The sequence below is a fragment of the Megachile rotundata genome, chromosome 4 (assembly GCF_050947335.1).
Source record: "Megachile rotundata isolate GNS110a chromosome 4, iyMegRotu1, whole genome shotgun sequence".
In the NCBI taxonomy this organism is placed as follows: domain Eukaryota; kingdom Metazoa; phylum Arthropoda; class Insecta; order Hymenoptera; family Megachilidae; genus Megachile; species Megachile rotundata.
This window is the reverse complement of record NC_134986.1, coordinates 14,299,435-14,324,032: the sequence shown is the minus strand read 5'-3', so window position 1 is coordinate 14,324,032 and position 24,598 is coordinate 14,299,435. Positions and strand designations below refer to the sequence as shown.

The 24,598-nt window shown below is 34.2% G+C and overlaps 1 protein-coding gene across 10 annotated transcripts in view; it reads left to right on the top strand.

Annotated features, from left to right (window-relative positions):
• LOC100879044 (uncharacterized) overlaps positions 1–24,598 on the top strand; it is a 69,092-nt gene that overhangs the window by 7,764 nt on the left and 36,730 nt on the right. For all 10 annotated transcript variants that reach the window (XM_076531327.1, XM_076531326.1, XM_076531330.1 and 7 more), the window contains exon 3: positions 175–265. In XM_076531327.1, the coding sequence (XP_076387442.1) occupies positions 176–265 (90 nt within the window). In that variant the 5' untranslated portion in view covers position 175. The remainder of the gene's footprint in view (positions 1–174; positions 266–24,598) is intronic.

Below are 24,598 nucleotides of genomic sequence, written 5' to 3'. Positions count from 1 at the left end.
ATGAATATTTATTATCATTATTATGTTTCTCTAAAATTAAGTAACTCATGCTTAATCCAAAGTCGAATTCCTGGTTTCAAAACCAGTTCCAAATAAAAATCCCCTTTCAAACCACCTTGCTTTACATTTGTTCTCTTCATTGTTCGTTAACATATTCATGGGTTTCTTTTGCAGAATGGCGCGGAGATTTTCGTGGTGCACGGCGGTGGCATTGGTGGTGCTGCTTTTCGTCACGACCGAAGGTCTTCGTGAACGTGGCACTCAGGTAAGTAAAAAACTTGCGAAACAGATAACTGTATATAAACCGTGCGAATAAAAAATCAATTACTTCTTAATTAAACTCGAACTACGACCAACTTTTTGTCATCTACTTATTTCGTAAACTCGAGTTATTAACATAAATGTTCTCGGTTGAGGGACAACTACTTAATTGGTCAATTTTTTATATTTACTTTTAATTAAATGCATTCATAAAGACGCATTAAAATTCATTTTTTATCTTGAGAAGTTTGTATTCCTACACACGTTGTGCAAAATTGAAGATTTTTATTTAGACTGAACAGATGAAGTTATTAAAATACAAACATATATTCTAGTCATCAACTTTTAATTTAATTTTATATGAATTTAAAATTATTCTGATTATGAGTAACATTCATGAATTTCAGAAATTATTTACTGATAGAAATTATTTTTATTATTTATTTGTTATCTATATATTATTTGTAACAATTTTTTTGTCTAGAATATTATTTGTAACAATATAGAAATTATTTTTATATGAAAAGTATTTAAATTGTGCTATTATGAGCATTATCTTACAATGATTACTTATCGCAAAAGATTTTTGAAAGACACCATTATAATTATTTACAATAAGAATGATTTATATAATTTAACTTTCCATAACCTGAAAATTACAAGAATCCAAATTGACGTTTCACCGAGTCATCAATCAGCGATTTTGAGGGTTGAAAAAAAATGCAATGAAGTCGAGGTGATTGACACGATAAACCACAGTCCGTTTCGCAGTTTTCCAACGACACGATCGTTTTTTTTCCCCCATTGCAAATGTGATTCAAGAGTGCATCGATTCCGTGTCAAGGATATTGCGTTGCATTTAATGTGGTGGCGGCGTTAATTTTTTTCCTCTTTCCTTTTCACGAAGGCTACCGAGCCACTGGAACGGATTAATCTTTATAATTCGACCAAGTCTCGTGATCGAATGTGCAGGCTAGATAATTAACGTCGTAGAAAGGAAGTTATTTGCGAAGATGGTCCACGACAATGGGACCTTGCCTCGAAAAGGAAATCCTCACGTGTTTTCTGTGCGTTTCTTCGTTTCCTGTCGTTAAGTCGCATCTTCAATTTGCTCGTTCCACTGTTTTACTTGGTCTCTTTATCTGTGACGGTGGGCAGCTGCCCCAAGGGCAATGTGCATGTGATCTGCACTTGTGGACATTCACTTTTTTAGTTTTTATGTTTATAGAGATTTTGGTCTTCTGGAATTATTAAATTTTTAAGTTTGATGTTATAAATTTCTAGGTCTGAAAATTTCTTAATTTTATTTACTTTTCGAGTGGTAATATATCAGATTTGTTTTTCTAACGGGTCTGCTTTTCTTTGCTGTTAAGTTTGTTTCTAAGTCTGTTTTTAAAGCGTCAAATTTTTATTTTACTAGATCTTTAAATTATCAACTTCCTAAATTCTACTACAGATTCAAGTTATAAATTTCTTAAATTATTTCATCACACACTTCAATTGTCAGCTTCTCACATCTTTACGTTTCTATATCTTCAATTTACCAATTTTGTAAATAATAAAATTTCTAGACTTCCAGCTCTGAAATCTTGATAAATTTCGGAGTCTCAAATTTCTCACAACTCATCACTGCACCCAATTACCCATAAATCCCCGTGAGCTATTCTCGGAGCACTGATTGATCTACCGAATCACTTATGTCTACAAAGTTAATCAACTCGCGTCACGTAACGCCGCAAAAAACCTGCCTGCATCGTTTCGACTTCTGTATTATTTCGAAAAATAGTCGCAAAACGAGGAACTCGTGATAGGAGAAGGAATTAATTACGTTACCCGAGAAATAGAAACGTGACGTTCGTTTCTCGATAGAAAGTGACTGAAATCGTTAACTTCGCTTTCCATAAAATTAGCGTTAATGACGCCGCGGTTTTTTCTCATTTTTTCAATTCCTCCGGAATACTTATGACCTGGTTGCATCTTATACAATTTTTATCTCGTTACGATTTCCTAATTGTATTCGATTAACGAGTTAATTATCGATTTCTCAATCGTTTTATCCGTGTTGCGATCTCGATGAAGATGTCCGTTCCGATTTATTCAAAGGTTATCGGTTGCCGTCGTTAAAAATGACGTCTCGAATGCTTTCATGCGAGTCATAATCCTGTACTTTAGACACCACGTGTCGATCATTCGAAAGTTTTCATGGTAAATAGAAGTAACAGGATCCAAACGTTACGCTGGATGCATTTCTATCGCGAGTTTCGAGCGTTCCACTCGAAAGGGAAAGGTTATTATGCGAGATTATTAAACGTGCTATGCGTTAAATTCGATTATCTTGAATTATTCTTTCTTGTAAGTTATTATTATCTCATCTTGGTTGGTAATAGTCAAGCATTCTGTTAAATTACGCTTTTTTATTGAGGGAAGTGGCGTCGATTTTGATCGGCCGCCATTTTGGTTGCGCAAGTACCGTGGCGCGAAATTCAATTTATAAAGAACGTTTCTTTAATGAAAAGTTACGTAGGTAATTTTATAATGATTCTGTAAATGAAGTAATATTTGATATATTCAATATACATGTATGTATATAATTATACATAAAAAATAAATATGAATGCATATAATTACACATAAAAAATATAAATGAATGAATAAATAAATAAATGAAATGCATGCACAGAATAAAATATAAATATTACCTACGTATATACATACATGAAAATATTAACATGCAATTATTAAGAAAACCTTCTGCTTCTTACAATAATTTTTAACAAAGTAACTTTATAAATTAATTTGCAACAAATTATTCTCTATAATTTGAGAATGTGAAGACTCGAAAATGTGAAGACTTGAGAACATGTGGAAGGCATGAAATATAAACCGATGTTCCATAATACCTGTTCCTAACAATATAACTTTCTATGTAAATTTCCTCGTAAATAACAAAGGAGAACAAAGAACGTATTCGATAACGGTGTCAACGACGCTATAGAACGCAAATCGTTCGGAAGATGGAGTTTGCTCTAAAAATGGCGGGAACCTGCGATCGCGTTATGAGCTCGCAAGTGTATCGTATTTTCAAGTGCTTCGAGATAGTAGATAGGCGATATAGAGAGAGACTGAAATGGACACTGTGGTGAAGAAAGGAAGAAAATAGAGCTGCAGGTTCGCGTGGGCCACGCCTAGTCGTGCGCCGGTCTCTCCTGGCAAATAATGCAACGGGTGCTCGTAAATTTTCGGCTTCTCAATCGATCTAGATAATATTTATTATCGAACAATGACGACTGAGATTGGCTGGGTGTGGGACAGGACATGAATCGGGTCATCGATTCAACCGGATGCGATTATGCGTGTCATTGAACAAATAACGTTACAAATGCGTTCTGACAGATACATATACATAATTGTCTCGTGTGGTGCTTTTCTTGAAAAGAAAATTTTATTAGAGATTAGTTTTACTGTCTTTCCACAGTCTTACTATAGTTTTACTATAGTTTTTACTTACGTTTGCTATACACGTAGTTATATCATTTTAGTAGAACCTTTTTCTCGAGGATGTTGAACAATGTGGACAACACAGGGTGTCGACATAAGCTTTAACAAGATGTCTGAATTAATTTGTATTTCTATCGAAAGTAAAACAGCCAGTTGTCGTCCTATTAGATATTTTAATCCTTAGTAGAGAAAGCTTAGCCGATACGCATCTGACAATTCACTTCTGTTCTCGTTTAATGACCTAATCCTAATAGACGTATCTGGTTCACGTGATTTGTCTAGTGTCGAGCAATCCTCGGATACTAAACATTATTCATTGTGATACTATTAAATAAAATTATTCAAATGTATTTGTTTTTGATGGAGCCTCGAACGTAAGTTGTTACCTAACCTCACACTTGGTTTTGTCATTTAGTTGTTCTTTGTTTAAGTTTCAAACCTAATCACATTTAATTTTATATGAATGTATAATACTAATACCCTAGATTAAACCTCAAACTTAACCAAACCAAATGTAACTTCACATGAACACATAACGTTATTCTTATACTTTAAACTTGAAATCAAACCTAACCTAACTTCACTCAAGAATAATTCCAAGAATAAAACCTATATAAATTAATACATAGAATAATGTTAGCTCAAACTGAAAGTTCAAATAAAAATACGTAAATATTACGAAGGAAAAATGTCGTAAAGTTAAATTTATTTTGGTCCACCCGTTAGAGGGATCGGAGGTATCAAGCGTTTGTTAAAGTTTATACGCGACTGCCAGTGCATTCTGCAGGATTATCCGGTCTATATTTCAATGCAACTTCTCGTGCTCGTTATTTAACGTAGCGCTCGTGAAAACAGGCGACAGGTCGGCTTAAAGTAACACCGTTACTTGCGCGTAATTACCGTAGAAGCGATTAATTAATACGACGCGAAAAAATGCGCGATCGTTCCAGCCAGTTGAGGAGCTATCTTGATAGGGGATTTTCAAAAGCGGAGAAAGAAAAATGCGGTTGCGTTAGCGTACGCTCGCTTGTTATGCCCTTTGTCATTTTTAATTTTACCTTCTCTTTATTACGTTGGTATTTTTTATAAATTAATTGTTGTGTTAATATTTGTGGTTTTAATTGGTGTTACGAAAGGGGAATAAATTTGGGGACTTGGAGATTTAGGGATTTGGGGGTGATGGGGGTTGGATATTTGGGAATTTGGGGATTTAGGGATTTGGAGATCTAGGGATTTGGGGATTTGTGGAATTGGAGATCTGGGAATTTGGGGATTTGTGGAATTGGAGGTCTGGGGATTTGGGGATTTATGGAATTGGAGATCTAGGGATTTAGGGATTTGTGGAATTGGAGATCTAGGGATTTGGGGATTTGTGGAATTGGAGATCTGGGAATTTGGGGATTTGTGAAATTGGAGGTCTAGGGATTTGGGGATTTATGGAATTGGAGATCTAGGGATTTGGGGATTTATGGAATTGGAGATCTAGGGATTTAGAGATTTATGGAATTGGAGATCTATGGATTTGGGGATTTGTGGAATTGGAGATCTAGGGATTTGGGGATTTATGGAATTGGAGATCTAGGGATTTAGGGATTTGTGGAATTGGAGATCTAGGGATTTGGGGATTTGTGGAATTGGAGATCTGGGAATTTGGGGATTTGTGAAATTGGAGGTCTAGGGATTTGGGGATTTATGGAATTGGAGATCTAGGGATTTGGGGATTTATGGAATTGGAGATCTAGGGATTTAGAGATTTATGGAATTGGAGATCTATGGATTTGGGGATTTGTGGAATTGGAGATCTAGGGATTTGGGGATTTGTGGAATTGGAGATCTAGGGATTTGGGCATTCGGAAATTTGGAAATTTAGAAACTTACTAATTAAGTTAATTGGAAATTTAGAATGTGAACATTTCTAAATTTGAAAATTTAGGGATTTGCTAATTTAAGGAATTGGGGATTTGTACTAGACACCATTAAAATTCCAAAAGACGAATATCTGAATCAATAAATTTGATGTCCAAATCCAAAAATTGTCTAACATCTGACGATATGAAAACGTAACTTTCTAAACTAACAACTCCGTAATTACCTACCTAAATAAATCCTAACAAAATTATTGCAACAAGTAGCACAAAGAAATAACGAAGACCAGAAGATGTACATGTTCTACACGTATTATAAAATAAAGCAATTATTTTCCGTGCCATCAGACACGTCGCAGTAGAAACAGCTGCATCTAGTCAGACACGCAAAGATGTTTCACGTAACTTTTCACCAAACGTTTATTACACAACAGAAGCTGTTTCATAGTAAAAAAAAAGAGTCCTCTGCTTATCAATGCTAAACAGGTTTGTAAAACATCATAACCAAACTTGCATAACTAGAAATCTTAATAACCATACATGTTCGTAAGCAATCATCTGTTTCATTAATAATTTATGTCTAGTTGTTCATGCGATTGTTGCAACGGTACGTTAAATTCTGAACACGGAGCTGAAATTATTCGCAAAATGGGAAAAAGGAGTCATAAGTGAAAATACAATCTTGACATCGTAGAACCACGCGATGTCCCACATTTCACTATCAATGAAGCGTTATTCGCTGTTAGCAACGCATCGATGCTTTTTACTGGACAGGAAAGTCGGTCGCTCTTTTTCAATTGCTTATTAAGAAATCTTTGCGATAGATACAACTTTCACGATACGGAACAGATGGATAACGCACGAAATCGTGTTTAGAATGTTATAACTTTTAATCGATTTGTTTCTATCGAGAAGGAAAGGTGTATTATGTAAAATGGCGGCGTGTGTCTCCATTCCTAGATCTTCCTAAATCTTTCTAAGTCCCTAGATCTTCAATTTAACAAATTTCTAAGTCCCTAGATTTCCAATTCCACACATTTACAAATTCCTAGATTTCCAGTTCTACACATTTCCAAATCCCTAGATTTCCGATTCCACACATTTCCAAATCCCTAGTTTTCCAATTCCACACAATTACAAATTCATAGATTTCCAATTCCACACATTTCCAAATCCCCAGTTTTCCAATTCCACACATTTCCAAATCCCTAGATTTCCAATTCCACACATTTCCAAATCCCTAGATCTCCAATTCCACATATTTCCAAATCCCTAGATTTCCGATTCCACACATTTCCAAATCCCTAAACCTCCAATTCCACACATTTCCAAATCCCTAGATTTCCGATTCCATAAACCCCCAAACCTCTAGATCTCTAATTCCACAAATCCCCAAATCCATAGATTTCCAATTCCACTAATTCCCAAATCCCTAGATCCCCAATTCCACACATTTCCAAATCCCTAGATCACCAATTCCACAACTTCCAATATCCCTAAACCCCCAAATCCTTAACCCCGCAAATCCCTAAACTCCCAAATCCCTAGATCACCAATTCCACAAATTCCCATATCCCTCAATCCCCAAATCCTTAGCTCTCCAAATCCCTAAACCCCCAAATCCCTAAACCCTAATCCCTTAATTTCCAAATCCCCAAATCCTCAAATCCCTAAACTCCCAAATTTCTAAAAAACCCCGAAACAAATGAATACTTCCAAAAGAGCGAATACCATCGACTACAACAAACTATAATTAAAATTAAATTTTCGACCGCATTCACCGTTTCCCACCGCTAATTAATCTCCGACTAAGAGGTCTGTTGCAACCTTGACTCGAAACGGTCTCGAATTAAATTCGATCTTCCACTTTTGAAAAGATGATTGCAAACTAGAAAGTCGTTTCGCGTTTCGTAAATATACCGGACTTGAAACATCTCGGAGATACGAGTCGAAAAATACCACTCGGATTCCGATTAAGCAAACATTGCAGGCATACATCGAAATATTAATGATACCCATTGTTGGCCGATGGTTGATGAACCTTTCAGACAAGATACCGAAGATAGCTCGATCTCGTCGAAAGTTAACGCGCATCATCCACGATCTTTAATCTAAATTACACATCTATTACGGGCGTTACTTCCCGTGTTACGGCATTTTGTATTCCTTGCTCGGTTTTGCGTAATCGAATCGCAACGCGAACGGAGAAGCAACAGGATGAGGTCAGCGGATTTTGTTTCATCAACGAAATTCATTATTTTTTGATGATAACATTGCTGGAACGATTAGCTGGAACTTTCAGGTACATTGCTCAGGAAATTTCATGTTGTTGGCAAATAAAGTGTAACACGCTTTTCTAGCGGATTAATCGAGAAACTGATATTATTTGTGCTGGGTGGCGAAAGAGGAGATGAGATTTACGAGGAATATTGGGAAATAATAATGTTGCTTGTTAGAGGAATTCTTATTACTTTTTGTTGTTACTTGTTTTTATTAGCGGTGCATTTGAAATTTTGTGCGATACAAAAATTATTTTTAGTTTGGGGGCAAAAATATGTGAGTTCTCAAATTTTCGAGCTCATTCATTTATTTTAGTAATTTATCAAATTTCTATATCTCCAATTTCCTAAATTACCAATTTCCTCAATTCCCAAATTTCTAAATTACCAAATTTCTAAATGTCCAAATTCTAAATCCCCAAATGCCTAAATTATCGAATTTCTAAATCCCAAATTCCGTAAAGCACCAAATTCTACACCTCCAAATCTCCGAATTACCAAATTTTTAAATCCCCAAATTCCTAAATTACCAACTCCCTAAATCCCGAAATCTCCAAATCTCGAAATACCAAAATTTGCAAATTTCCTTTCTGCCAAAAAAATATTTTCGAAATATCATAAATAACCATATCAAGTGCAAGATAATACAAATCATAGTACTCAGGTATATCGATAGCGTATAAAATGTAGTAACAGGTGGATTAAAAAAGGCGAGAAGGTATAGTGGTTACGTTACGAGTAGAAATTAGTCATAGTTATGTTCTGTTACGTAGCCAGCTTTGATTTTATGGAATTCACACGTGCTTTATGGGATCTTTATGATAGGAAACACGGAAAACGCGAATCTTTGTTAGCAGTCGAAGGAATAGTGCTGGGAAACCTTGAATAATGAAAGTCAAACAATTATGAACACGCACCAACGATATAATGATGACTCGTGGTAAGACCAATTGAAATTGCGCAGAAAATTGTTTCTAACAGAAGTTCAATAAACTTTCAAAATTTATTTATTTAAACTACATTTACAAATTTCTGATATATTTCTATTTATAATTCTATTATATAATTGTATAATATTCTATAATTATATTTATAATTCTATTATATATAATTCTATTATATTTTCAAATTATTAAAATAAATTTTCAAATCCCCAAATCCACAAATCTCCAAATCCTCATATCACTAATTATGGTGTTCAAATCCTTAAATTCTCAAATCCCCTAATCCAAAAATAGCCAAATTCCCAAATCCCCAAATCGTCAAATTCCCAAATCCCCAAATCGTCAAATTTCCATATCCTCAAATCCTTAAACTATTAAATCCCCATATCCCCGCATCTCCAAATCCCCAAATTCCCAAATCCTCAAATCCCCGAATCCCCAAATCCCCAAATCGTCAAATCCCCATATTCTCAAATTCCCAAATCTTTAAATCCTCAAATCCTTGAACTCTCAAATTCCCGATTCCCCAAATTCGCGAATCCCCAAATCCTCAAATCCCCAAATCCCCAAATCCTTGAACCCTCAAATCCCCAAATCCCTGAATCCCCAAATCCCCAAATCCCCAAATCCTCAAATCCCCAAATCCCCAAATCCCCAAATCCCCAAATCCCCAAATCCCCAAATCCCCAAATCCCCAAATCCCCAAATCCCCAAATCCCCAAATCCCCAAATCCCCAAATCCTTGAACCCTCAAATCCCCAAATCCCCAAATCCCTAAATCCCCAAATCCCCAAATCCCCAAATCCCCAAATCCCCAAATCCCCAAATCCCTAAATCCCCAAATCTCTAAATATCCAAATCCCCTAATCTCCAAATCCTCAAATCCCCTAATCTCCACATCTCCACACACCTAAAATTTCTCCACCCATCCTCAAAAACCCCAAAATTCATGAATTCCAAAATAACAGCAAACAAAACCATTGTCGAAGCATACTAAGAGTTCAGGTTTCTCTACAAAGTAGAACTCGTGGTATCGAGATATCAGCATACGTGAACCATTTCATAGTTGCGTAAGAGAAATTTCTGAAAATCCTTGGACAGCATTAAAAGGCGACATGGAGGATCGACATAAAAAATTACGCAAGGCGAATGTTATTAATGTGGAACAGTTTTTGTGATGGTTGTCGAAACCTTTGCAACATCCCGTTATTAGGGATCTTCCTAGTTGCATGTAATTATCGAAGACATACATACATAGGTAACAGAAGCACGTCGAATGAGGTGCACGGTCCAAGGTCGCCTACTCTTACCACGGAATTTCTACTATCCTTATCAATCTTTCTCGAAGGACATACGTATCCTTGATCGGTCTTGATTGAAGTCTGACAAATTGCATTGTATTGGGAATTCGGGAGGTCAGCTTTTTTTTTTGAAGATTTGGTTTCAATTTTATTGGTGTTAGTACTGGTGTTAATATTACTGTTACTATTATTATCACTATTTCTACTGTTATTACTCTTACTATTCACTGTTACTATTACTGTTAGTATTACTGTTACTATTACTATTACTATTCCTACTATTATTACTCTTACTATTCACTGTTACTATTACTGTTAGTATTACTGTTACTATTACTCTTACTATTACTGTTATTGTTACTATTGATATTATTATTACTATTACTATTACTATTACTATTACTATTACTATTACTATTACTATTACTATTACTATTACTATTACTATTACTATTACTATTACTGTTACTCTTACTATTAGTGTTACTATTAGTATTACTATTACTATTACTATTACTATTACTGCTACTGTTACTGTCACTATTACTGTTACTATTACTGTTACTATTACTGTTACTATTACTGTTACTATTCACTGTTACTATTACTGTTACTATTACTATCACTATTCCTACTATTATTACTCTTACTATTCACTGTTACTATTACTGTTAGTATTACTGTTACTATTACTCTTACTATTACTGTTACTATTACTATTAATATTACTATTACTATTACTATTACTGTTACTATTCACTGTTACTATTACTGTTACTATTACTATCACTATTCCTACTATTATTACTCTTACTATTCACTGTTACTATTACTATCACTATTCCTACTATTATTACTCTTACTATTCACTGTTACTATAACTGTTAGTATTACTGTTACTATTACTCTTACTATTACTGTTACTATTACTATTAATATTACTATTACTATTACTATTACTATTACTATTACTGTTACTATTACTGTTACTATTCACTGTTACTATTACTGTTACTATTACTCTTACTATTCACTGTTACTATTACTGTTAGTATTACTGTTACTATTACTCTTACTATTACTGTCACTATTACTGTTGCTATTAGTATTACTATTACTGTTACTATTACTGTTACTATTACTCTTACTATTACTGCTACTGTTACTGTCACTATTACTGTTGCTATTAGTATTACTATTACTGTTACTATTACTGTTACTATTACTGTTACTATTACTGTTCCTATTACTTTTAATATTACTATTACTGTCACTATTATTAGTACTATTACTATACTATACTATACTATACTATACTACGTCATTACTATTTTCATTTCTATTATCATTGCTGTGAATTTTACTGAACTACAATATTACCACTCTACATATATTACACTATTCCTCCAGTGCATTTTTGCTATTATATCTAACTACAGCATTGCTGTTATATTTAACACTCTAACGGTATTATTATTCAACAGAAATAATTTATGTAGTTTTATGTCTTATAGGAGTATTATGCAACCGTGAATCTCATTTAACGCGGCAGAATGTGCATTTGTTTAAAGCAATTAAGGAAATATGCACTTTAGAAATTCATTTATTACAGTATTTCATACACTCATTCACATTAGTAAATTTTTTATTTCTACAAATTTTGAAATACACTAACTACTTAAATATAAATATAGTTATATTGAAACGTGATCATATAAAAACATACAAATATAGAAAATTTGGATTTGTCTTAAAATTAACAAAATTTGCAACATACTTAATCAAAATTGACTTAAAAAATTCTAGTTAAAATAAGTAACTATTTATAACGACTACTTTAACAACTAAAGTCTGCCGAATATTTCGCATGGTTACCATGAGTGTCAAGGTCAACGTCCTCCACAAATTCTCTAAAAATGTACATACTTTCTAAAGCGATAAATAAATCGTTGTATTAAATATTTATTGTGTAAAACTAAATGAACTAAGGAACGAATAGAAGTGACGAAAGCCCACGAATACACCTGCGATTGTTTAAGATTCCTTTTCGATTAGAAACGAAACGATAGCCGTCACTAAACCACAAAATACTTCGCTCGAACAGGTTAATGGCAACCGCTCGTACACCGATGATGCAACGAAAAGTGCACGTAATGCAACAGGTTAATGCAACGGGACATATTCAACGTAACTAAAACCTGTAGCTTGTTTTTACACCGTACGAGTAAATATCTGTTTTTGGTGGACATTTCGCGTAGGTTTCTACGCAGGTAACCTGTGCTACTTTTCTAGGATCAATTATACCGCTATAATATTAATGTTCTTGTGTAAATATTGATCTCGTTGTATAATTAATTGTCTTCCACGATTAATATTACGGTACTTTTGAATAGAGTGTGATAGGAACGAGATTAGGTGTTCATGGGAATGAGAATAGTGTTTGCTAGAAATATAGATGTATGTTATAATTTAATACATTGAGTAACTTGCTATGAATAGGTTATTGGTTTGTCTGGGAAACGGAGAAATTATGGTGGCTTCTGTTCACCTGGTGACACGGTTTTTATGCTTCTTGTTAAGTGTGAAATTTTTGGAGTTGAGAAGTGGTTTTGAGAGGATAGTGGTTTGGGTGGAAATTGGGAACTTGAGAATTTTGGAAAATTTGGTGAATTTGAAAATGTAGAAATTTGGGAAATTGGGAAATTGGGAGATTGGGAAATTGGGAAATTGGGAAAGTGGGAAATTGGGAATTTGGAATTTGGAGGGATTGGGATTTTGGGAGATTGGAATTTGAGAAGATTGGGACTTGAGGAGAGTGGAATTTGGGAAGATTGGGATTTGGGGAGAGTGGAATTTGGAGAGATTGGAATTTGGGAAGATTGGGACTTGAGGAGAGTGGAATTTGGGAAGATTGGGATTTGGGGAGAGTGGAATTTGGAGAGATTGGAATTTGGGAAGATTGGGATTTGGTGAGAGTGGAAATTGGGAAATTGGGAATTTGAAAATTTGGGATTTGGAGGGATTCAGATTTTGGGAGATTGGAATTTGAGAAGATTGGGATTTGGGGAGAGTGGAATTTGGAGAGATTGGAATTTGGGAAGATTGGGATTTGGTGAGAGTGGAAATTGGGAAATTGGGAATTTGAAAATTTGGGATTTGGAGGGATTGGGATTTTGAGAGATTGGAATTTGAGAAGATTGGAACTTGAGGAGAGTGGAATTTGGGAAGATTGGGATTTGGGGAGAGTGGAATTTGGGAATATTGGGATTTGGTGAGAGTGGAAATTAGGAAATTGAGAATTTGGGAAATTGGGAAAATTATAAATGCAGGAATTCCACAATTCCAAAATCTACGAATTTATAAATTCCGAAATTTGAGAATATAGAGACCTTGCAACCATCAAACACTAAAACACCAAAAATTCAGAACCCGAAAATGAAAACCAGAAGAGTTTGTGAACCACTGTCACAAAGAAACAATAAAAAAGAAAGGAAATGAAATTAAAGGTGAATCGCATGGAGCAGAAAAATGTAATAAACCATTGCGAGAAGAAAGCTACGGCAATTGTGGTGGAAAATAGGGAAAATTGGAGATAGTGCCAAACAATCAACGTGAATCGCGTTTAAATCGGCCAATTGTCGAGAAATCGGGCTTACAACAGACTGTATGAATCTGGAAATAATTGCATAGCTTGTTTCTTTCAATTTTCTGGCCTGCTCTGCATCGCATGATTTCTGAGAAGTTAGCGGAGAATGCGGAAACGGGAATAGCATCTCTTCTGGAATGGAAATCTTTCTTCTGGTTAAATTGTCATAACCCGACGAGACACGCGGCTATTTCAGAAATAATAACCGACGTCCACTTCGAACGGGATAAATAGTAACAGAGCTCGTAACGGTAATCTAGTTATGTAACATTTTGTAACGATATGTGCTAATCACGATCGGGATGTGTGGGCTGCGAGATGACCACACGATGCTCACAACTTTTATTTTATTATATTTTTTAATTTCTTTAATTGAGATCATTGTTTAAAATTATTATAGTCAGTTCAATTTTCATTTCGATTTTTTAATTCAGTCAAAATTATATTTAACATTGTCTGTCTGAAAATAAAATTATTATAATTATTTCAATTTTAATTATTTTAAAATTATATTTAACATCGTCTTCCTACAAATGAAATTATGATAATAATTATTTCAATTTTAATTTTAATTTCAATTATATTAACATTGTATTCAATATTGTTCGTGTTCAAATGAAATTATTATTTAAAATTATAGACACAGCTATCTTAATTTTAATGTTAGTTCAATTAAAGTTATGTCTAACATTATGTTCCTTTGAAACTATTTTTGCTAGTAAAAATTCAGGAAATAAAATGTTTTTTATTTAAACATATGCTGAACGTAAACACAATTATCATGAGAAAATTATAATCATGAGAATCATGAAAAGGTTGCAATTTTAAAAATCATGAAAAAATTGTAACTTTAAAAATCATAAAAAAATTGTATTTATAAAAATCACAAAAAAATATTCCAACCATGAAAATCACAAAAGGAATTATAATCATAAAAATCATTAAAAAACCTACAATCAAAAATTACAAAAAAAAATAGCAATAGAAAAATGAAAATATCAGCAACGAATCCGTCAATAGTACAAAGTTTCAACGTGTTTAATTGCTACGAACATATCACGTAGCATAATCTCTTCAAGGCTGTCGCTGCAAGAGCTCGTAAATCAGGATCATTTGTCTGTCCCTTCGCGAAGAGTTTGTTGAATTTACTCGGTTGGTTTTAGACACGAGTTTGTATGCACAACGATTGCATACAACGTTCAGATGCAACGTGATTATCGAGTGTGCAAAAGCACGCGTACGTACGCGTGTGTACACCCAGATTGATGTTGCACCTTGCACAAGCACGTGCAAACGTAATCTAAATCAGGTTTTCTATCGGAGAAAGCGCCGCTTCTGCATCGTTTACCTCGTCAGACTTCCTGAAAATCGTGCTGTTCTTTTCCTTCGTAATACTCTGGTTAATTTTGTCGTTATCGAATTTTGTTTTATTAGCGATGTGTTGGAAGAACTCGGGGCCATTGGAGGACATTGCCTGGTCGAGGGCATTGTATGGACAGTGTATGGGCAGTGAGGTGTGGGATAGAGAAAGTGATATGTAATATCTTCTGTTTACGGAAGTTTTGAATTTCGTAAATTAGAAATTTGAATATTTGAGAATTTTGAAATTTGAGGAGGGAAGAGAAGATTTTTCATTTTTGGGGATTTGGAAAGTTTGAGGAATTAGATTAGATTGGAATTTTCATATTTTTAGTTTCTCAAGTTTCCATAATTTCCCAATTCCATAATTCCCCAACTTCTAATTTTCCAATTTCATAATTTCCCAACTCCTAATTTTCCAATTCCATTATTCCACAATTCCATAACTCTCCAATTCCATAATTCCCCAATTCCATAATTTCCCAATTCCATAACTCCCCAATTCCATAACTCCCCAATTCCATAACTCCCCAATTCCATAATTCCCCAACTCCTAATTTTCCAATTCCATTACTCCCCAATTCCATAATTTCCCAATTCCATAACTCCCCAATTCCATAACTCCCCAATTCCATAATTCCCCAACTCCTAATTTTCCAATTCCATTACTTCCCAATTCCATAATTTCCCAATTCCATAATTTTCCAATTCCATAATTCCCCAACTCCTAATTTTCCAATTCCATAATTTCCCAATTTCATAACTCCCCAATTCTATAATTCCCCAACTCCTAATTTTCCAATTCCATTACTCCCCAATTCCATAATTCCCCAACTCCTAATTTCCCAATTCCATTATTCCCCAACTCCTAATTTCCCAATTCCATTATTCCCCAACTCCTAATTTCCCAATTCCATAATTCCCTAATTCCAATAACTCCCAAATTCCCTAATTTCCCTTTCCCAAATTCCCCAATTTTCCCAATTTCCCCACACTTCTCAAATTTCCAAAATTTCCCAATTTCCCCAAAAATCCCAAAATTCCCAAATCAAAAGATACACATACATCCCCCTAATAACAAACTGCTAACCACCTAACCTCCTCATTACCTAACTCATCACTTCTCAAAAATAAAATCTATCACTTCTACCCAGTATATGCAAATACTGTACTATAAACACACCTATCAACACGATATCCTTCTTCCAATAAAATAATCAAACATGCAAATCAGTCGTTACTTAACGTACACTGATTTTACTTACAGTGTAAACTTTTTCTAGTAACGAAAAAAAAGAGGACATATAAAAAAATGTATCGAACAACAACAATGTTTCTCTCGCGATCAACTTTTTCTTCACACAGGACAAATCACTAACATACTTGATTCCCGTTTAATGAATTCCGATCAAAGGTGAAACACTCGGCATATCTTCATGTTTTTATCGAAGACACACGCACTCATGCTCGTATAATCAGGTTAATTGTCGTGATTTCGACACGTAATGGTCAGAGATGTAACACCGTGCAACTCAACAATCTCTGGGATATTAGCATGGCACCGTTTCATAATTCAGTGGATCGCTATTATCCCTAACCTGACCCAACAGGATCGGAATTAGATGTAACGTATGAATTTTGCATAATTCATGCTGACTGGACGATTTGCGTAATTCGTAATGACGAAGATATCGGAAATTTTTAATTCATCTTCGTTAGATCTCGTAAATCGATGAACTCGATCAAACTCTGAAGATACATCAATTTTTTTTGTTGCTAAAATTAAATTGTACTTTTCTATTGTTTTTAATGTTCAGCATGGTTTCCGCGACTATGTACATCTTTGAATTTAATGAAAATTAATCTATGTACTTTTTAATTTAATTTTCGTTCAAGTTCAAGTTACATGTGGTTGCTGAAAACATCATAAATTGAAATTTAAGTTAACATTTATAGTTAATATTTAAAATTAATATTTGAAATTAATATTTATAGTCAACATTTAAAGTTAACATTTGAAATTAACATTTACAGTTAACATTACAAATGAACATATTCATATTTACTAATAAAGAGGCTAGTATCCATAAATGGCAGCATCGGCGCGACAATCTCCTATTACACAGCGTAAAATGTTGCAACTATTCGCCTTGAAATATAGTTTTCTGCTCGGTCCTTCGAGATCCGCGCGAAAAAAAAGGATAAGAGAAACTAATAATTGAAAAGATAACGATTGTAGAACTCGTCGAACGTAACAAGAAACAGGAAGCGAATCCAGGCGAGGAAACGGTGTGCAATAAGAAGGCAAATTCGCTGTGTACGATTACCATTGTTTCTAGAAAAAATGAAGAGAACGAAAGGGAAATGAAATTAAAGGTTAGGTTGAATCGCGGGGAGCAGGAGAATGTAGTATAGCTTTATGAGAAGAAAGCTGAAATTGGAAAATTGGTAAATTGGGAAATTGGAAGATTGGGAGATTGGGAGATTGGGAGATTGGGAGATTGGGATTTTGGGAGATTGGGAAATTGGGAAATTGGGAGATTGTGAGATTGGGAAATTGGGAGATTGGGAAATTGGGAGATTGGGAAATTGGGAGATTGGGAGATTGGGAGATTGGGAGATTGGGAGATTGGGAAATTGGGAAATTGGGAAAGTGGGAAAATTGAAAATTGTAAAAGTGAAAAATTGGGAATATGAGAAATTGCAAAGGTGAGAAATAGGGAAATTAGAAAATTGGGAGATTGGGAGATTGGGAAATTGGGAAATTGGGAGATTGGGAAATTGGGAAATTGGGAAAGTGGGAAAGTGGGAAATTGTAAAAGTGAAAAATTGGGAAAATGAGAAATTGCAAAGGTGGGAAATAGGGAAATTAGAAAATTGGGAAAATGGGGAATTGGGAGATTGGGAAATTGGAAGATTGGAAGATTGGAAGATTGGAAGATTGGGAGATTGGGAGATTGGGAGATTGGGAGATTGGGAGATTGGGAAATTGGGGAATTTTGGAATTGGCAAATTTAGAATTAGAGAATTTAGAATCTAGGGGAGTTAGGAATTTAGTAATTTTGGAATTTGAAAATTCGGCAATTCCAAAATTAGAAATTCTAATACTCAGGAGTTAAAAAGTCTAAAACTACAAAAATTTAGAAATTTAGAAATCAAGAAAAGTAAAATTATAAAATATTAAAAAATGTACATAATAAATACCCTTTCACATTTTATCAATCCTTCTGCATACTTATCTTCCTTTAAATAGAAGAGAAATTAAAATTTCTCTACTTAGCAAATTTCGATACATCCACATCCTCGGTCTACTTCCAAAAAAATTCGAAAACATCTCCCACCTCCTCAATCTTCACATGCGACAATAATTCCAGTAGGATCTTGAAAGAAACGTGGAAGTCGAGTGTCGGAAGTGATAGTTAAATCGAAAGTGATCGCATAATGTGACGCGATAATCGATCCTTTCTATATCCTTGTCCGAGTACGTTGTTTCCGATGATTTTTATATGCGTGTAAAGAAACTTGAATTTGCAAAAAAAAACGCGCTCGAGTCGATGCAAATATTGCTTTCTCTTTTGATTTCGATGAGAGTTTCTTTTGCATCTAGTAGCCTATTCAATTTCGTAGTCGCACGACGATCTTCGAATCCTGCGATTATATAACCTCGATAAATATCAAGAGGATGTCCCCTCACAGGAATTTAGGAAGTGAATCCTAAATTTTTGTTTGCATTTTGACGAATCTTTTCACTGAATACATTAATAATTTTATTATTTTACGATGTTGAACTTTTACAAAAATTTTAATTGAGTTGATGTGGATTATTTATGAGGTAAAATCTTGTCTTGCAAGTTGGATTTTTAAAATTTTTATTAAGGTTTTGTGTACGTGGGAATTTGGGTTTCTGCGAGTTTAGGACTTTTGGAGATGGAAGAGTTTTTTTTGGGGTAATTTGTGGGACTGGGGATTTTAAGGCTTGGATATTTGAGAATTTAGCGATTTTAGAATTTTGGGGGTTGTTGGATTTGGAGATTTTAGGGTTTGGGAAATTTGGGATTTGGGGATTTTAGAATTGGGGGATTTTAGAACTTGGACATTTAAGAATTTAGGGATTTTAGGATCTGCAGGTTTTTAGATTTGGGGATTTTAGGGTTTGGGGATTTTAAGATTTGGGAATTTTTAAAAATATGGAATTTAGGATTTGCAAGTTTTTAGATTTGGGGATTTTAGAATTTGGGGATTTTAGAACTTGGACATTTGAGAATTTAGGGATTTTAGGATTTGCAGGCTTTTGGATTTGGGGATTTTAGGATTTGGGGATTTTAAGATTTGGGAATTTTTAAAAATATGGATTTTAGGATTTGCAGCTTTTTGGATTTGGGGATTTTAGGGTTTGGGGATTTTAAGATTTGGGAATTTTTAAAAATATGGATTTTAGGATTTGGGGATTTTAGGGTTTGGGGATTTTAAGATTTGGGAATTTTTAAAAATATGGATTTTAGGATTTGAGAATTTCTAGATTTGGGAAATTTAGGATTTGGAAAATTTAGCATTTAGGAGTTTTCGAATCTGGAGACTTTAGGAGTTCAAGGCCCAGAGACTGCAAGTTTTAAGACTTTGGAACTTCAGAACTTTGAAACTTTGAAATATTCGAATTTTACAACTTTTACTTAGAATGAGGCTGTCCATTTCTAGTCGATAACTTTCCAACGACCTAAAAGTCTCTAATTTTATAACCTTGATACTTCACAACTCTTGCATTCTAACCCAAAACTCTCAAAAGTCACCCTACTCTCCATCTTCCAAATCCCAGCTCACCAAACCCACTATTACACAAAAGAGTAATAAAGAAAGCAAAGACAATTACAAGAAAAAGTATAACTCAGAATATCAACCGGTACGTAATTAGTAGATGTTCTGGTTATAAAATCATTTCGCTTCCTGCTCCGTTTCACTTCGGAATTGAACAGAAAATGAAGTGTTCGCAAGGCGATCGCGACAGATGGACGACAAGTGATCGTTAGGCATAATATCAATGAAAAATGTAGAGGCGATCGAACGAGTTTTGCAGTTGGCCGCGTGCGATCGAAACGATGCCGACCTCTAGCATGATTTCGAACCGCAAAACCGAGCGTCAACTTTCTACAAGGCCTCAGGCAACAGAGGCTGCTTCATCATTTTCCTCCTCGCACGATTTATGATTCGTGAAACTGTCCGTAGTTGTCTTTCTATAATAAATAATTACCCTGACAAATTTTTATATTGTATAGGAGGTTCTTTTGAAATGGTACAATGGAGAAATTGGAGTGAATCGGTATAAAAGAATACGTGAAAAATTGTGTAAAATAAAATATTTTTATACATGGGTTTATTTAGAAAGATTGAATTTGATATAAATTAATTTTATGTACATCAATAATGTTACATGAATGAAAAATGACTGATCAATAATGTTGAATGAAGAATGATTGGTCAATAATTTTATAATGAATGAAATGTTAAATAAATGAAGCAATAAAGAAAGAATTAGTAATGGAAGTTGAAAATGAAGAGAAAGAGGATTTATTGAATGATTGTGGAAAAGTTTGATTAATCTGTATGATTCGACGTATCTCGCTGCAATTGCTATTGGAAAGATAGAAAACGAAACATTAAGCAAGATTCCTGTTGAAGGACATTTGCCTTTGCCGTAAAAAATTTACCTAGCAGTGAGCAATACACCAATTGGCGTAATTGAACAAAGCACATGATTGATTTTATTTCTTTATGACAGTGGTTCCCAAACATTTACAAATTATATTTCTGAGATCCTGCATTTTTAATTTCTCAATTTTACGATTTTCAAGTTTTCCCATTTCTCAATTTGCCAGTTTCCCACTTTTCCACTTTTCCACTATTCCACTTTCCCACTTTCCCACTTTCCCACTTTTCCAATTTCCCACTTTTCCAATTTCCTAAACTCCTAATCTCCCAATTTCCCAATTTTCCAATTTCTCAATTTCCCAATTCCCTCATTTCCCAATTTCCCAGTTCCCCAACTTTCCAACTGACCAAATTCCTAAATACCCAAATTCTCCAATTCCCCAATTTTCTAAATACCCAAATTTTCCAATTCCCCAATTTCCTAATTTCCCAATTCCCTAATTTCCCAATTCCCTAATTTCCCAATTCCCTAATTTCCCAATTCCCTAATTTCCCAATTCCCTAATTTCCCAATTCCCTAATTTCCCAATTCCCTAATCCCCCAATTCCCTAATCCCTCAATTCCCTAATTTCCCAATTCCCTAATTCCCAACTCCCTAATTTCCCAATTCCCTAATTTCCCAATTCCCTAATTCCCCAATTCCCTAATCCCCCAATTCCCTAATCCCCCAATTCCCTAATTTCCCAATTCTCTAATTCCCCAATCCCTAAATTCCAAATCCCTTAAATTCCAACCTTCCAACCTTCCAACCTTCAAAAACCCCAAATCTCAAATTCCAAATTCCTAAACTTGAGTTTACAAAAATCCTATAAACTACCATAAAATGAACAATAACTCGAATAATCCCCAAACTTCAGACCCTAAAACCTACAAAAACTTGAACTTACCCCAAACAAAATAAACCTACCCTAATTCACCATTCCTCTACTTCGTCATTTTCCCTCATTCGAACTCCCGTTGCTCATAAATGGATACATCCCGCACATATTGCAGCACATATATTCATAAATGATATGGTAAAATACCTACCGAAAACAATCTTGCGAAATACGGATGCTAAGATAGAGGTACATGTGAAAGGATCCGTTGGATCGTCTTACGGGGCCAACAAGGACCACACCCTACAATTTTCGAACCAGTTTTTTCAGGTCGCTTCTACCTGCATTAACATTTTTTCTTCTTGAGCAAACTTGGAAGCCTTCGTTCTTTTTTTTTTTAGTTTTCTTATATAACCTGCCTACTGTTCGCTTGAACATTAGGTCAGCTTGCAACCATGATTCCACAATTTATTTCCTAGATACTTTTTGCTGAGGATCTTTGTTGAGGATCTTCCTAGGTATAATCAGAAACTTTCAAATCGATTGTTCTTTTTTTTTAATTATGTAAATTAGAGGAAATTGACAATGTGATATATTAGGTGTTTTATTGTAACACCAAAGGTACTAGGTATTTTATATTAATCTCAAAAGTACCAGATATTTATTAATTAATATTTATATTATAAGATGTCAGGTATTTTATATTAATGTCAAAGTTACCAGGTATTTTATATTAGTACCAAAGTACCAGATGTTTTACATCAATATTAAAGTTACTAGGTATTTTATGTACCTTAAATGTAGCTCATATAGTGCTACAAGTACCAGATAGCATATATTAATATCAAGGTTACCAGGTATTTTATGTTAACACTAAAAGAACCAGATATTTCATAGAAATATCAAAGCCAGTATTTACCACGTATTTTATATTAAGAATATTAACCGATAGGTTACACAAGACTCATTACCATATTTCAAGTTTTAAATTGGGATACCATAAGTCTTTATGTCATCAACCCCGACTTTCTATTTTCGAAATCATTTCATATGCATCAACCCAATATTATCGATCTATTATATGTATGATCGAACGAATCTAGATCAGTTGCAAAATTGAATATTGTTCCACTAGGTTGACACAATTATACGCTGTACTGTATTGTTACATTAGAATCGTTCCTACTTTGTTACTTTAATCGGAGCGTGTAAAATTGGAAACACGGTTAAAAATTAGTTCACTTCATTTATTCTCTTCATCGAAGTTGGCGTTTGAGTCTCGACGCTCATTTTACTCAGGGTTCAAACTTATTGAAAATTTATAACAATTTTTACCCTTTAAATTATTAATATATAATGTTGTCATTTTTTATTTCATCTCATTCATTTATGCCATCTTTTTCCTTTTGCAACTTGCAATCGTGTACAATGACAGTAAAATATACAGGGTCTTCGTTAGGTGTGTCTGATTTAGATTGACTTGTCAGTTATTTACAAGAAATGAGTAAGTGAACATTATTTCTAATTCTAATCATTATTTAGCTGAGTTTTGACAAAATTTTTCATTATTCAACACAAAGAGTTTTGACAAAAAGCCTTCTTAGTAGACGTTTAGACTGTCTCGACGCAAAGGTGCTTGATCACGTTCGATCACGGCTCTAAGCTGTCACTCGCTCATAGGCACGTGTTTTTCCTTAATAATTCAAAAACGAAGCTTCACACCGCATTTTCGCAAAGGGAAATGTAGTTCAGAATTTCTGGCTCAACCACTTACTATTGGTAGTTACACTATTTAAGACACCTTGTAAAATTATATCTCTGACATCAGTATATTTGCCACATTAATCTTTCTCTCATATCAATAATTACTAAACCATATTAAAGTATAAATATAATCTAAGTATTAGTTTAATATTTAAATACTAAATATTAGTATATTTAACATATTTAAGGCAACGAAACTTTTTTATTTATCAAAGAAGAAAATCATAATCACTGGATCCGTGAGACTATTCTCTCCAACGATCTGTCGAAAACGCCGATTTAAGTGAAACCGCATCGACGGTTCACGGAGTCAAACGGCGCGGAAAATCACTAATAACCCCATGAATAATTCACAGCCCTTAACCAAGTCGATAGGTCCGAGGATCCGTTCTCAGATCGCGTGATCGATTATTTCGTAGCTTGCAGAGCTCTAATCTTCATCGGATTCACTGATGTCGGACGGCGAAAGTAGATTTTCGATCGCAACCGAGATGCAAGGCTTCGAGGTTGAGACACTGTCGAAATCCAAGGACATGCGGTGCGATATTGGTGACATTATTCCAGTGTGACTGGGATCGATTTTATTCCCCTTGAGAGACATTGAAATTTCACGTTCAACATTGAAATTTGGGAGACACGGATATACTTTTTTTGTTGGATTAGTTTTATGATTTAAGTGGTTGTTAATGGCGCTATTAATTAATTCGGGGTTTTATTTTATACTTTTTGGGAGGTCCAAACGGTTTTTTGTTAGAAAATGTAGGTTTTAATAATAGTTCTTTAGTTCTGTAGATTCTTAGTTCGTTAGGTTTCTAATTTCGTATTCTCTAATTTCCTATCCCCTTATTTCCTATACCCCAGGGAATTAACAGATAGGAAATTAGGGGATAAGGAATTAGGGAACTAAAAAACTAAAGAACTAAAGACTTAATAACTTATTAAATTACATAGCTTAAAAATTTAAAAATATAAAAATACGAAATATTTGAGAATTATAAATGTATGAATTAAAAATGTAATCCCATGTCACCCATACATACGTAACATGTCAGTCAAAGAGCGAATTATCTTATGTACATTTACCTTCCACCAAATCAACCTTCCACCGACCACAAATATTCGGCAATCACCACTATATGCATCTTTCCTCCAGTTTCTT